Consider the following 16,713-nt stretch of genomic DNA (forward strand, 5'->3'; position numbering starts at 1 on the left):
AAAGTGATTATTTTGATTGCTAGTATATATTTAAACGTCTATTTTAACAGAATATCTTGGATAGGCTTTATGTATAAAGGGACTGATATATGCGTATGTTTAGGACTTAGGACTACTATTATAGGACTATTATTAATTCTATTATTTTCTCTTTGCATAGAAGATATTATTCTTTAACAGTTTCAATGCAATTATACATATTGATTTTACAAACTCGAATCGCGAATTTTTTCGAAGCCGTATAAACAAGTTATTTGAAATTTTATTGTAATTTGTTAATTTTATAAGAAATAATGAACGAACTCAGCAAATGATAAAGCTGTTTGTAACTTTATTGAGGAGAATTCAGCGACTTGGCTAAAAACACGACTTTTCATTGCGAGGCTCGCATTCTGATCTTAGCTTTTGCAGTAACGTGCTTTCAGGATTAATTACCTTCCTTAACTCGTATTTTGTTTGATATCTTTTTCTTTAATCCTCAGTTCGTTACGTAGCGTAAGAAAAAGCTTTCAGAAACGAGAATAAACTTCATTTATTTCGGCATCTTTTAATTAACCATTTTAGATATTTATGTAGAATAGAACGTTTTTTATTTTACTCAGAAATTCATCTTATAACGAAATAAAGAAATTAAACAATGAAGAGTAAATAATTGACAGAAACATAATCTATCGTAATTTTTAATTATCCGGTTGAACAAAATTAGGTACTATATAACTGCAGATTCTTTAGAATATTAGTTTTATTAAGAGATAATGCGCTTGAACAAGAATCTAATTCTAAAAATATCAATTTTTTTCATTTGTATCTATAAAAATATCAATATTTTATAAAATTGACATCTTTTATTGTATTCTGCAAAGTTGGTAAAAAGATGTTTGATTTAGAAGATACATAATGAACAAATTTTGCGTAAGTAAGTCACTCTTAAATGCACTAAGAAAATATTTACGAACGACATCGTTATGGACCTAATTTATTCAGCCACGACTACGTGGAATCTAAATAATTCATATCTCGCATAAAATATGCCGTTGCATTGCGAGCTTTTAACGAAAACCCTTCGAAGAAGCAACCAACTCTTGAAAAATTGGCTAATTTGCCCTCGATTGCACAGGAGAATATAAGATTAAGAGGATATTCTCAAAAAATTATATTAGGAGCTTACAAACAAATTTATTGCATTTTTTTTTTACAATTTTTACATTGTTGTATAATATAGATATAGTTCTAAAATTTTCACAATGCGAAACGTTCTGTATCAAAAGGATTATATATATGTGCGCTAGGTTTAAATTTCTATTAAAGAGATATAAAATATCAGTCAGAGAGAGAGAGAGAGAGAGAGAGAGAGAGGAGGAGAGAGAGGATTCTTCTTTTTGCATATTTTGAATAATATTTAAATCATGAATATTTTGATTTAAATCATGGATACTGTTAAAAATGCTCATTCCAGCTCGCATCTCGCATATAAAGAGCAAATATACGCACTAAATTCATAAATCGGCCCAATTGAATGCAATCAATAGCAAACTTGTATCAAACCGTTTTTAACAGGCATATCGATAGCACACACACACACACACACACACAGCTGTACATGTATAATGTATTAAAAAATAAACATTGCTCTTCATTCTTCTTGCAGTGTTAATAAATACTAATTCGATCGTAAATTTTTCTTTAAATTAGTAATATAAAAGCGGTTTCTTTCATCTCTAAGAATACGTGAGTTAATATTAACGTTGAAAAAGTATTTTAATTTGATATAATGCGGTCGGTAAAAAGAGAAAGATTATTTCTCGTACTTCGTCTTCAACGTTTCGATTAAATAATTTTTAGTTCTTTTCAGAGAGTATGTTTCTGCTCGGATCGTTTTTCCTTGGACCTTCCCAGATTGTTATTCGCGAATTCCACACAAAAGATAATTGAAATTGTTCGCGTGGGATATAGAGGATAGCCAGAACATTACAGTTGGGCATACCCTTCGACTTCGGCAAATATTCCGCTCGTTGGTCGCTCTGGTGTACTCAAAGCTCGTGTCGGAGAAATAGACGGGGAGGAGCGTCGTTTCCAGCTACAGTGGATTTATACAAGAATTTGAGGAAACGTATATGTGCATCTAATATTGTTCAAGCGCGGAAATGTCTCCGCTAAGAGACCGTGATCTCATCGACGCAAGAATAGTTAATTACAAATGAATAACGGAAAAAACGACATTTATTCCGTAATTCGACCTTTACTTTTATATTTCAGAAAAATAAAATGTTAAAACGTGAAGAATAAATGTTTTTTGAGGAAAACTACGGGGAATTACGATTGTAATAATACACATAATTAAATGCACCAGTGAATAACTGGTTAAAAATATATTGGATAATTCAGCGAGTTTAATTGTTAAATTACTTCGATGAATATTAAAATTTTGAAATACATAAAGTACACTAAACTAAGTTATGAATATTATCGAATGAATCGTGTACTATGTAAAAATATGAACAATGTTATGAGAGTATTATTGATGAATGGTCACTAATTTTAATTAATAATTTCTCTATAGCTATACATAATAATATGATAATAAGAATAATTAAAAATAAATATATTTATAGCAGGAAATATTGCGATATCTTTGTTGAAACAGGAGTAGGAGAAATTTCACATTTGACGTTAGCTCTACTTTAAGTGATCTATAATTTGTGACTACTTATATATTTTTATAAAAATTCTATTTACAATTTTATGATATTCTATTTACAATTTTATGATATTCTATTTGCAATTTCTGATATGTGTTCTATGTACCAGTATATCTTTTGATCCTTTAAATGTTTTCTCCGTTATACAGCACATAAAATTATAAATAGGATTCGATTGCAAATTAGATTTTCTAAAGCGAGATTTAGCAAATCAAATTGAATATCAGAATTTCAAAGCACCTCGGGGGGTACAAAATTGGTAACGGAGCTTTAATCTTTCATTTAAAGGACATCTAACCATTAAACTTTCCGAATCTATATCTTTGATCTTCATTCAGTCTTAATCCCCTTAGGCGGAGATCCTGTTACACTTATCATCCGCGGTACAAAACGAGAAGAATGTATGAAACCGAGTTTAGATTTTCGTATTTAGGAGATATTTATACATCTCTTGGAAAATTTGGATATGCGATTGACTTGGAATTTTAAATATTTAGTCTTTGTATAAATATTAATAGTCTTGGTAAATAATATTTCTAATAAATATTACTATATATATATATTTTTATAAATAAAAAAAAACATACAGCTTTATACATATTATTACTATATCATAAGTCGAGCACTAACATTATTTTCAATTTTTTTACGAAATCTAAGAAATTATTGTATTAGGTTTTCAAAACATTTTATTTTTAGTAATACATAATTAAAAACAATCTCTTTGAAATAACATATAAATATATCAATTAATTGCATTTGATTAAATTCAATTATGGTTCCTCATTATGGATTAAACTCATTATGGTTCTTATATAGATACGATTTGTAATGCTTCTTTCATTTTCAAGCTCTAAAGGCGAATAGAAGCGCTCGAATTTGCGATGAATTTTACAGCGACCTAATTAATAATTCAATAATAGACGCGTACCTTTTAATACCAAATCATTTTTTCCCCCTACCGATATGAAGGAACGCGGAAAAAAAAGTGTAATTAAAACGGTGCCCCGATCTCCGATGCCGTGAGCGCTGCAATTAATTTTGCGGAGATATGGCATGGTATTGATTAAGGCAGTGGCGGGATTAAAAGTAAGTCGATACGTGACAGCTGTTCAATTCATAAAATGCCAATTGAAACGATCCAGATGGTATTGGCATTTTTTTTTAGATATGCACCCCCGAAAACCTTCCACATCAGGAGACCCTCGGCAATTCGTAAACAACGCGTCCCAGGGATATCGTAACTTCTCGCGAGTGTAGGTTCGACAGCTGCATTTACATGGCAAGGGAAATCTATGCCTAATCAGTATGCGAAAGCTATTGAGAGCGGCCCGCATACTCGTACCGGCGCGCGCTCTTTTATGCCGCGTTGTTCTCTTCTCAAGCTGATACAGCCTTTTCGTAACGATATCGCGTGTTGCGAGATCTTTCATAAACGAGTTCTTGTCCCCGCTAAAAAGGAAAGATAAGGTATCGCGCAGGCGTTGAAAATTAAATCGGCGTAAAATTGATATATCCGGGTGATCGCTTCATTAAGCAATTATATCTAATGGATAAATAGCGTCACTTTAAATCGAGAGTCCTCGTAATTAATGCACGCAAAAAAAAGTAATGTAATTTAGCGCGTTTAATTAAGATACTAGAAACTTTTCTCTCGATAAATAGCACAGCTATAGTATTACGGATCTGGATTTGGAGGAGGTGTGGAGCACTCGTTAATGATCAAATCAAACTTTAATCAAAAGCTCGTGAATGTTTTTTTTTTCGTATCTCTTTAATCTTTATTTGAAATTCGTCATTAAAAGTTTTGGACCTAAAAAGCTCAGTCGCAAAGTACGCGAAATACAGGCTGTCGCCTCCGATCTACTTTTTTTTGCGATCTTCTGCAGCGTCAGGAAGTTTTAGACGAAATTGCTTTTACTGTTTTAATTTATTTACATTCAAAAATTGTTCTGTTTTACTATTATAGAAAAAATACAAAGGTGTACATGCGAAGGAATTTTTTTCGATTCCAGTTCCAATTTTCCAATTTCAAATATTTGGTGCAAAAAGCAAATATAGAGATATCAAGTCCGCTTACAAAGCTAAGCCAGACATACCGTCATTTCGATGGAATCTATATACTTTCGTTTGAAACAAAGAGAATAGAACAAAGAGTACAGTATTTTTTTTCCCCAATTAATTCGAAAATAAAACTCGACTCACAATCAGAATCGTCCAAACTCTTGTATCTCCGCGATTCGCATGTGTGTAAATCATTCTTTCCGCATCCGCGGAGTTCCAAGTAGGTTGTGCCGAGTGAATGAACTCGTCTAAGTGCATGTACGAAGTGGTGGCACCGTGAGACGCGTCGGGCGCGGAAGATGGAGGGTGAAAAGATGCAGTACACAGTACACTAAGCGGAAAAGAGAAAAAGAAATAGCTCCCGCTACGAATGGAAGGAGAGATTCTGACTTCGCTCATAATACCGGTTGGCCCATTAAAGCTCACCGAGAGAGACTCGCTAGTATTCTCCTTGCTCGAGAGCTCTCTTTCCTAGAGTCGACCAAATAGTTACATCGGGCTAGAGAATTTCTTCGCCACGACCGTGGATTTTCTCCAAGTGGAAGTTCGTCTGTCTTGAATAGACGCTAGAAGAATTTGTCGCTAATACTGTTTCATCGATGACAAAAGATTTGTCTTACAAGATGTATAAGACGTTTGGACGGATTAAAAGCAACAAATCTTTTGGAATTAAGAGAAAATAAATCTTTCGGATTTATTGTCAATAGCGTGTTAAGATATTCAAAAAATCTAGACATGAATTCAAATTCAGACTTGTTTTGGACTAATTTGAATGAAGCTTGCTTTTCTGAAGGAAGAGTTAAATACGATCGTTTCTTTTTTTGATACGCACACTAACATCCGCAAGAAGTCGCATTAGTCACGCTTCAGATGTGATTCGTATACTAATGCACTTACACATAATACATCGTCTTTGGCACGAAGTTTTATATTTTATGTCACCCGAGTTGCACTGGTTTCCACTCTTAGCACGTAGTAAAGCGCACCACCGCGCCGCCCGGAAACCCTATATGCGCATACATATACGTTATTTTCAACCCGCGTGATTTATCGTCTCCACAGCAGTAATGGAACTTGCGAAGCTTGTCCAACACACGTGGTAAAGGATTGCTTATATAAATATAAGTATCAGACAGGCGTTAAAAAATGCAAACGTAAATCAAAGAAACATATCAGGACGACCCGTTAACATCGTAACCAATCGTCGAAACTTGACTTCGAAGCGATTCAGTACGCATAAAGAATTGAAAGGGGTCTGTTTAGGATCTACCGGAAGATTCCACGTAGTGCTTCAACGGTTATCGTTGTGCAGCGCGGGTGCGCCCTCCTTCCCTAATACACTATATATCGTCCGAAGGAAGATATCTAAATGATCCGAACACGGTATCTCCATTATCCACGATAGTCCACGGACTCTCTGGGCAGCCGTTTCGCCGGTCTAGCGCGCAACTATCACCCATCCATTGGAAGAAATTGCCAGACGCCTCGGGAGATATAGCCGCGCGCGCGAAGGTGTAGATTACGATACATCCGGTACGTGTTGCGTTCGCATACGTATACTTCGCGCGTGCTCCTGCCAATGGCTTGCGGTATCGTTGTGCTAGTTGCATTTCCCGTTCTATCAGCCATGGCGAAAATTATGTAAATGCATTTCCTTCCTGCCGCGCAGAAGAGGCGACAGGACCGAAGTAACGAAACTTGTAGCGCCGTCTCGTCGTGCCGCGTTTCGTCGAGTCCCGTTTTTACATAAATTTTATATCATCGATCATCCTGTCGCTCAGTCAGTAAGACAGAATGACAAAGTGATGTGCACTTGATAGGAAGATATATTGTATATTGTTCGGTGCGAGGCAGTATGAAACGCGGATAATATATATAGCCGCAGAAATATATTATATACCAATTTTGTAATATCCAGATTATTTACTGGCAATCATGATCAATAATGTACGATAAAATTATTAATAATACGTGATTATTAATAATACGTGATGATGGCGCTAATTTACAATAATAATCATATGTAAAGATAAATTGAATTTTACACTATTGATATTATACGATATTATAGCAAATTTTATTTGCGACGTTTTATTGCCGCGAAAATCAATGAATGAAATTGATTCATCATCCAGTTTGCAATTCAAACATCAGTAAAACATCGGGCCATCGGGCTGAAAACGCGGATCAAAATTGCTTTACGAGCAAGCGCGAATGTATTGGAAATAATCACTTCTGATGTATAAATAGAACCTTTTAATCGCGGTCTTTATATTTTTCCAATTTATATACGAGTAAAAAAGATGTAAAAAAACCGCTCGCCACGTGACACTATAATTTTTTGGTCTAGAAGTGGAATATTGCATGCCGCGCATGATTTAATAAAATAATCGCATGCACGGATTAAGTTAATAATTTCTAGCGACCGTAATTGCGAGTGTCGAATGTGTTTGCAACATTCATGCGAGCTGTGTTAGAGCATAACATTGTGTAAATCATTAACGAATTAACGCTGCGAGTTTTAAATTTCGAATTCTTTGCGTCTGTCCCTTATCCCAGAAAGGGAAAAGTTATTATTATTATATTTCTCCAAAAGTACGAACGTTTTCTCATAGACCTCTATTATTTCCGATCTAGATAAAACGCGTTCCAGCTACCTCTCGATGTTACAGATGCAATCTGTGCATTTTGATCATGGAAAAGTAAAGTGTATGCATGTCGTTCTTCCTAGAAGATAGATTTAATTTTGGCTCTCTTCTTGGGATTCGACACAAGTGCATCTGATAGCGACGCTACCGGGAAATATACAACATTATATCGATACTCGGATGTCGAATGTTTCTTTGAATATCTCTCTACCCACGTGATTTATATTTGCAAACATATCAGCATTTTGAGTCACATGCAGCTGCGTGTTGCTTCCGTATGCATTGACCGTCACGAGACACGAAGGAAAGATTAAATAGTGGGAGAAGGAAGCTGACGTTTCTATATCTTCGACGTGATAGTAGCCTCGAAATTGCAAATGCTATATATATATTTGTCAGATGCCGCGGTGAAATAACGTTGCAAGAAAATACGAAAACGGGATCATAACTATGTTAAGATGTTACATTAAAATTTAAAAACAACGCAAACGTGATACACCGAGACGTTAATTTAGCGACGACATCAGCAACGTGTATATTATTAAGGCAAATTTAACGGAAGTTTTGTTGTAGAGCAAATCCGGAATATTAATTCGCAATGACGAAAGATTAAGGACGCGCTCAGGGAGATTAGGGCCAATCAATAAGCGTAACGATCGCGACCTTCGCCATCGGCGTCGTTGGAGTTGTCGAGAGCGCCGAAGGGCTTCGCGCGTGTCCGATGCGCGTGCAATCCGTCAATCAGCCGAAAACGATCGTCGGTAGAATCGACAATGTTCGAATTTAGGTCATTGCAAAGCTCGCATGAGCTTGCAATGCGGGATTGAACTTGCATAAGCCGTCCCATAAGCTGAGAAAAATAAACAACGCCGAGCGGCTTTCGCGCGTCGCGTCGGAAGCGAACGGATCGGAAGCCGCTTTCTCACTCTCTCTTAAAGAAAACACCGTCGCAGTCCTAATAAGGGCGCACCCTCGCCTCCCGTGCTCTGGGAGTAACCTGTTGCGGCGACTCTATTAATAGTTCGGATCCCGATAAAAATCCGATCCGACCTCGTTACTCGATCTACCTGGCTATGTGTTTCCGACGCTTTTCTATCACGCATCCTTGAAATACATTAACGATCGAATGATTAAATTGCAAATAATACTTTCGTATGTGTGATAGAGGTATATCAAGCTATATGCGAAACTGTTGATTAAAAAAGCAGCGTAATTGTATGTCACACGATTTTACGACAAAATAAAAACATTAATAAATACAATGTATGGTAAAATACAATCGTACGTAACTAGAGTACGTCACATGTAGTTTATAACGATATTTTTGTCTCACATGTTTTTACTCCGGTGCCCGGTTTACATGACGCGACTATTATGCGAGAATAATTTTGGTACGGTTGAGTAAAACAGGGTGATGTGTAACCGGGATAAATTGGATTACCCCGAAACAACTACAAATCTATCAGGACTAGTTACCCAATTAACTTGAACGGAAAAGATCCTTTAAAAAATGACTGAGGTATCTCCGGCAAATTTCGTGCCGTTCGTGTAAGTGGCAGCTATCAATTGGAAAGACGTTGAAAGAACGGTTTTATTTCCCTCGAATCGAAAACTTCGGAAAGCTTGAAGACTTACCAGTTTCAGCCAGAGATTCGTGATGAGCAACTGGTTCTTCTCGTCCTGTAATAATAATTAAATATTACTATTATATTAAATAGCTTTTTTCATATAAAATGTGTTTTGAATTTTTAAGTAAAAGCTATACGTAAATCATTAACAAAAAAAAACAGATCTCAGCAATAGATATAATTGTTCTCACTAAATAATTATTTAATATTTATATAATAATGCGGTTTTACATTAATAAACAGATTTCAATTACCCAAATCCATCAACTGCAGAATAAAATAAAGAATAAAAGACGGAAAAAATCTGGGACATAATTCTACATACATATAATGTATAAATGTCTACTTTTATTTCAAAACACAAATTTTTTATATTGCAAGTTAATATTATAAATATGTATAAAACTTTTCTATTTCAAAAATAGACACAAGATTGAATTTCGTTTGAAATTTGTACGACACGCAAAACGAATTAACGCGTTAGAAACGGTCTCGTTGCTCATTATACAGTTTCATATCGCAATTAAAAATTGTTGCAGAAAAGCGCATGTATATTTAACAAGGTTTATGAAGACAAAGGACCTTCGTTGCTCAGAATGTCAAGTTGCATGATAATGGCGTACAAAGTACGTTATTTAATCAATTGAACATTGTTGGCAAAGTAAACTATTTGCGCATATTTTTGCGACTATTACAAATTTAGTATAATAAATTCTTGAGGACGAGCTTTTTTTTCCGCAGACGATGCGGTGTTAAAGAACACGCTGAAAGATGGACGAGCAGCACCATAAATTACGAGTCTCTGCTCATAAATTTATGTTATATTAAAAGAAAAGATAAAAAAGAGAAAGAGAGAAAGAATATTACAAACAAATCGCCATTTCACACAACATAAATCATCAAGTTTTAAAACATCAACTTTTATACAACATAATTTAAAATAAAAAGCGTTTGTTTAACAAGATTTTTAACAAAGTGCTTATTTTATGTGTCAGATAACATTTTATTGTGTAACTTGTAAGTATTAATGTTATTTTTAACTTGTAAAATTTATTTTCACTGAAATCTTCTTTTCACAAAAATGTTTTTACAATACTTGAAATATTTTTTCGAGGACCTTTTCACAGATCCGCGTCACGAGAGTGCAATGTATATAAATAATTAACATTACAATCAAAGCTTTTATGAGTCCTCGTATACCAATTAAAGTCGTCAACTCTTGTGAAAACGTAGATTGTTGTAACCCATTCGTTACCGAAAACTGAATGAGAAATTGATTACGTCAGAACCAGTCGGATGCAGTTTAAAAAAATGAAAATTCGAAAAATTTTATTTTGCTTTTGGAGACACAAATAAAAGTTTTTTTTTTAAATACATGTTATAATTACTTTTCTCATGTTTTTCATATACAGTGTGTATGAAACTGTCTTACAATTAGTTAACAGAATTTATTTGATATTTCCTAAAAATATAGAAAGTTTTAATAAACGGGGATTAAAGAGAAATAGACAATAATACACAATAACATTCAACGTTGTAACGTATAAATTAAGATTTTTAGTTTGAAAAATTCATGACTTGTGACAAATTTATATAGAAAAACTTTTAAATTTTGTATCTAAAATTGTAACATAACGTAATAATAACTGAGGTTCTTCGTGTCATTGAGATCTTTCGAACTATTATTCATAATTTTTTAACATTTTTTGGTTATGACTTTTAATTAGCATAATACCTGTATGATTATAAGATTGTAAAGAAAGATAAATTACAATAAAGAAGAAATTTATCATGAGTGGGAAATATAGAGGCATACGAATTTATGAAAAATAAAGAATAAAATGAAAACTTTCAGGAAATGTAGAAAACAAGAAATAGTGCAATTTTCCTTGGGAAAAGCCTCATTTTACATCGTGACCGTATGTCAAGAGAAATATCCCGAAGACAAATATCACACATGTGCGATGAATGAGTGCATGCAACGAGCCTCGTGACTTCTTGATATACAAGGTAGAAACTGTCCCCAATATAATGCTCATGTTCACTATATTGCTAACATTTTTACTACCGTCGTGTACGAAATTTCCAATCTCGTTTGTCCGCTTCATGCATTATCAGCCTCGTCACGTAAAGCTTTCGAGTTTCCTATGTTCAAACCGCGTTCTTATCCTGATTACGCGCGCCGTCTTACACGAGGAATGCTTACCTCCCGTGCTGTATGGGAGCTGCATTCCCGTGTCCCGTGGGAGGTAGCATCAGCGAAGATGAACTTCGATATATCCTCGAAATGTACGGCAATACATGGATATTGATCCTTGTATCAGAAAAGCGCACAATGGAGAAGCGGTAGGAACAACGAAATAATATATAACATATTGTATCACGAAAGATAACTTTATACTATGATAACGGAAGAAGAATTCTCAAACCCCAGTGTAGCGAAAAATAGACAACAAGTATTTTATAATTGTCGAAATTTTAATAGATTATATTTTTAGAAATACCGAACGGTTTTATATTATGATAGAATATCTTTCTGGCTTTGTAATATACATCATCAGAAAATATCTTAATAAAACGGTAATAATAGTTGTACATCTATGTTATATGTATAATATGTTTATAAAAGTATACTCTACTTATATAATTTCTTTCGGAACTGTGTTACGAGATACAGACTATTTATGCTTATCGATAGCGATCTTATAATTATTTCCGTCTCGACAGCTCGGGGATTCTTTAAATCGGTCGTATATCAATGGAGTTAACAATCGGCTTTTCTTCTCCCGTGGCATATATCGGACGTTTTCGGAGTCCTGACCCATTCCGTGGAGAAAAGTGAGCTCTGAGTTTCTCGCCGGCTTATCCTTTCGTTCGTCCGCGAGATAAACTGTTTCTCGATAATTGGATCTTATCGTTTAACCTCACCCCTTTCAAAAACCACCATCCAAAGCTCCATCTAAGGTCGAGGTTAATTCACGCGGTCATTACATCGCCGCATTCCCTTGCATAATTTAACGTCTCGCTGAAACTTTTCATTGTCAGCCGTTCTGCCGCTCTCCAAGCGCCCGCTCGATCCTGTAGGCTAATGGGACCATAGTTGCGCACGATCATAGCCGCATCTCATCTTCTAACATTGTCGCTAGTTTAACTGCAGTGTAGGATTGCGGAATTATATACGGGACTATAAAATTTTTATATTTTATAGCAGCAATTAATATAACGATTATGTTTTTATCACATTTGAAATCGATTTCTCATCAGCATATATTTGATTAAAATATATTGCAGTTGCTTGCAATTTCTTATTAATTTGTACATACATATTTAAAAATTGGGTCCCAAATTATAAATCACAAAGAGAACATAAGTGCGCAGATCAAGAAGTTAAACAATGATTTCATTCTGCTTCACAAAGTTTAACTGTTTTCAACTCGGAAGAATTTTTATTCTGCGCCAAAAGTAACGGCGCTTTCGTTTTTCCCGATGACTGTCGAATCTTGCGGCACGCTATTATCTGGATCTGTTCCAACGTACTCTGTTTTTCTGGGCATCGGGTCCTCCACTGGAATTTTCGAGCAGTCCGGGGCAAATACTTGGAGGTTTAACAAGCTGCCTTCTGACGCGTAGTTAAAACGAGAATGAGAAAGAGAGAGAAAAATATTTCACCGCAACGTAACAGTCCGATAGGATTGTTTGAGTGCAAGAAATAGAACAACCAAAACTTTTATTTATCTATTGTGACGTTGGTACGGACATTTAATTTTTAAGGAACGTAAATAATTCTGAAAAAAAAAGCTATAAATACGCTTAAGTACGAGTAAATACGCTTAACAAATCACTGCTCATTAGTAAATAATAATTGATTTTATGGTTTATTCTCTCTTTTTCTCGCTCTCTTTTTTCTGCGATTATGTAACATATCTCTATGTTTTTCGAAAATAGAAACTTGATACAGATTTCAATTATTAAGCATTTATCAGCAATTAATTACAAATTAGATATTATTGCGAGAAGTTCAGTATTTGTTTCAGTTAAGTGGATATTAATTCGCAATTTGGATGTATATATAGTAATTCCACAACCGCATTATTATGCAGTATGTTGTAGATATTCCGGATACTGATTAGGAAACTATGCCGAGGACTGTTTTAGGACCTGCCTGCGATATGGTTTAGCCGCGATTGTACAGATTTTATGTGACCAAAGAGAATGTTCGGAACCTGCCCCGACAAATTGAACACTGCCGCAGACTATTGCGGTCACTTCAATCAACCGCCTAGCTCGATTGCGTCTACAAAGGAGGGCCCGGTATCTCCTCTCGACACGTGCATTCAGCTATCCTGCCCGTTGATACTTGCACTAAAACCGCCTTGACCTCGATTATTCTTTATGTGCGAAATTTACAATTGGATCAATGATAATGCTTTGATTGGCGTTCTAAAGCGGATTATTGTACTCAGAAGCTAAACAGAACACTGTTAAACAGAAACTAATTTTGATACATCCATAGTTTTGTTCAATTTCTTATTACAACAGATTGATATTGAGAAATATATTCAGAGAAACGTTACAAGGAATTAAAATATATGTTTAAAAAGTTTGAAAATATGTATATATTTTTACTTCTTGAGTCTCAAATTATTTTGTTGTATGATTTTATATACGAGCTGATACATTGATGACAATAGATGAAAATATTTCATGTGCACTATAGCGCGTACTGCAATTTCAAAGTTAAATGTTCCACAAAATTAACTAAAGTTGGATCATGGAGACTGAGTAACAGAAATATATGTTACTATAAAGTTAGATTGGCTTACGAAGATAACTGCAATTATGTGAATTTCCATCCAAGAAATTGCCAGCGATAATACTCGCAAAATTTAACGCACTTAGCGTAACGTAAAGTATTGTTGGAATGTAAATAGAGTTACTACGAACATAGAACATAGAACATAATTTACTTCAGCGCGCGCGCGACGAACTTAAAAGCGTATCTTACTCAATGATACTTCGACCCTTTTATCTCGCGATCTAAAATATAATTAGCAATTTAAATTATTTTATATATTAAGTTTTTTATTTTTATTTTCTTATTTAATAACAAATTTTACCTACATGCAGTAGTCGTTTAAATTAAAATCTTGTTTTAAATAAATAATGTTTATTTAAAATGATGGAAAGATAAGGTTGTCGTGATTGTGTGTTGCGTGAAACGTAATTTATCAGAAAAATCTTTATTTTAATCATGGAAGTTTATAATTATAATTGTTTTTGGCTGGTGTAATGATTACAGAGAAATTTTATTTCACGATAAATCCACGATACAGGTATGCTGACAGGTATGTCGATTCCAGTCAACGACTAGATTTTTCGAGTAACGAAATAGTCAAAGATAGTAATACTATATCGTTAACGCATCAAGGTTGAATGCTATCTCCACGTACGAATTCTCGTTTGTGCGCAGAGAACATTCGACATCGAAAAAGCGCAGGAACATTTATGGCGAAATTAATAAAATTACCATGAGCGAGTGGTTGAAAGATGGTATATTCTTTCCGGGTCAGTGATTTTAAACCAAGTGTACCAGAAATATTAACGATCGTTCTAACAGCAGTAAAATATTAAAAGGCTGCTAGGTCGACTTCCACGTTGTTTTCGAATGCATAAATGTCGAAACGGAGGGGCGGGGAAAAACCTAGAAAATTTATAATCGTTAATTCGGACTTTGCGCGGGTGGGGAAAAGAATCACAGAAAACAACAGACTGTTTCAATGAAATTGCTTTACAAGAAGCATATAGAAGTAAACAAGTTGCAATGGACATTTGCGTGGCATGGAACATAGCACACTATTATATTGTGCTGCAAATAAAGTAATGTAATAGGATATTTATAAGGAGCTTCGTACGAGTAAAAAGTTTCTGTTTATAAAACTTTATTTCACAACTTTCTCTAAAATTAAAGTAATGCAAATTATAGAAATGGCCATATTTTCTCTCTCTCTCTCTCTCTCTCTTTCTCTCTCTCTCTCTCTCCCCCTTTATATAGTCGATTAATTAATTTAAAAAATGGATATTTTTTTATTTTTTTTCTCTTCATCCTTATTACATAAATTTAATAGATAACTTCGGATAAAACTTTTAATAGAAAATCTTTAATTAAATTTATGTAAATAAAATATTTGCATAACTCAAAAATATGACATATACTCAAATATATTTTTATACTTATGTAAAAAAAATTAAATAAATCAAAATTTGTAAATTTTTCGAATACTGAATTTTGCTATTTATTAGAAGTACTCAAAACTAATTAATGTATAAAATTTAACGCAAATTTAAATTTATAAACTCTGATTTGACTTGTTAATTAGCACAAACGTATTAAAACTATATATATTGATAATTAAAGTTGTAAAGAAAAATTTTATTAATTTCCATTTTAATCAATCCTAGCGTAAGATTGCATTAGCTTTCATTATATTCAATAGTTTGCGCTTAATCGAGTGTTTGCTTTAATACGGTCAGTTACTTTGCAAAACGGAATGTAATCGGCCCGGTGTTAGATACGAATTGGGTGATGTGCACTCGGAGCGCGTCCGGTCGTTAGACTTGCTTTAAAATGCAGGAACGCGAGGAACAGGATCCCGAGTAATTTCCAAATCAATAGGTGTTGCGAAGCCTTCCGAATGACTTCGCAGGGGGAATTGGCGTGTTCGAATTCTCGGCTACCCCAGCGGGAACATGAATCGCAAATTCGTCCTCGCCACGATGGCGCATCACCCAGTTATACCGCAGCCGGATGTAGATACGGTGTAACGAAATCGTCTCCGGGGGGTATCATTCCGCTGTATATATCCTGCAGCACCTCAAACCTGCAGCACCTCAAACTATAATTCGCAGAGCCGCGCGCGCAGTCTCTTCCCGAGATACTCCTCGAAAAGTTTAAATAAATCGAGCGGCTGCATTAGCTGCCGCATTAAATTCCCCATCAAGTAGATTGTTTCTGGGAATTTACGCGCAAGTCCCGTGACTCATTTGTAACGTCGACGAAACACGAATACGGAATTTCATAATTCTGAGCTACGCGATAGTAATATGAGGATATCTATCCGTATTATTATAATGTTAGAATAATAGAGATATTTTGTATTTTGTTAAAACTTGAACGTAAAGAACAAATTAAGCATCAAAAAATTATTTTAACCCTAATGAGATACCCAGGTACTTGGGTAATTAAGATGTTAAACAACTTTTGATCTCTTCGTCTTCCCTGTTGGATCAATCTGTCCAAAAATAGTGCTAAAATAATATATTCATCGATTTAGGAGTTCCCACAAAGTTACAACTCTCTAATGCGACTAGAGCATTAAAAAATTTGGTTTTTTTACGTTGTCGAAACATAAAAAGTATCCGGGTACCTCGTCACTCACATAAGGACTAGTAGTGATAGTTAATAAGACGTTAAAATATATTATTATTTTTTTTTACAAATACAATAGTACGTTTGATATCTTTATACTAGCAATTATTACAATCGTTTTCAATTTACACACAAATAAATGTGTGAAGATTATACCTGCACCTGCAAAACAGTAAAAAGTCTCAATCATCTTGGTGCAAATTATACATATTAAAATTATCGAATAATATCCTGTGTTTTATGAAAAA

The 16,713-nt window shown here is 34.5% G+C and overlaps 1 protein-coding gene and 1 long non-coding RNA gene across 3 annotated transcripts in view; one reads left to right on the plus strand and one right to left on the minus strand.

Annotated features, from left to right (window-relative positions):
- LOC139815476 (nicotinic acetylcholine receptor alpha7 subunit) overlaps positions 1–16,713 on the minus strand; it is a 212,115-nt gene that overhangs the window by 62,197 nt on the left and 133,205 nt on the right. For both annotated transcript variants that reach the window (XM_071782412.1, XM_071782411.1), the window contains one exon: positions 9,047–9,091. Coding sequence is in view for 1 of the 2 variants with exons in the window: in XM_071782411.1 (XP_071638512.1) it covers positions 9,047–9,091 (45 nt within the window). In the remaining variant the exon portion in view is untranslated. The remainder of the gene's footprint in view (positions 1–9,046; positions 9,092–16,713) is intronic.
- The window catches only part of LOC139815479 (uncharacterized), a 181,172-nt gene that overhangs the window by 34,154 nt on the left and 130,305 nt on the right, over positions 1–16,713 (plus strand). The window lies entirely within an intron of this gene.

The sequence above is a fragment of the Temnothorax longispinosus genome, chromosome 6 (genome assembly GCF_030848805.1).
Source record: "Temnothorax longispinosus isolate EJ_2023e chromosome 6, Tlon_JGU_v1, whole genome shotgun sequence".
NCBI lineage: Eukaryota > Metazoa > Arthropoda > Insecta > Hymenoptera > Formicidae > Temnothorax > Temnothorax longispinosus.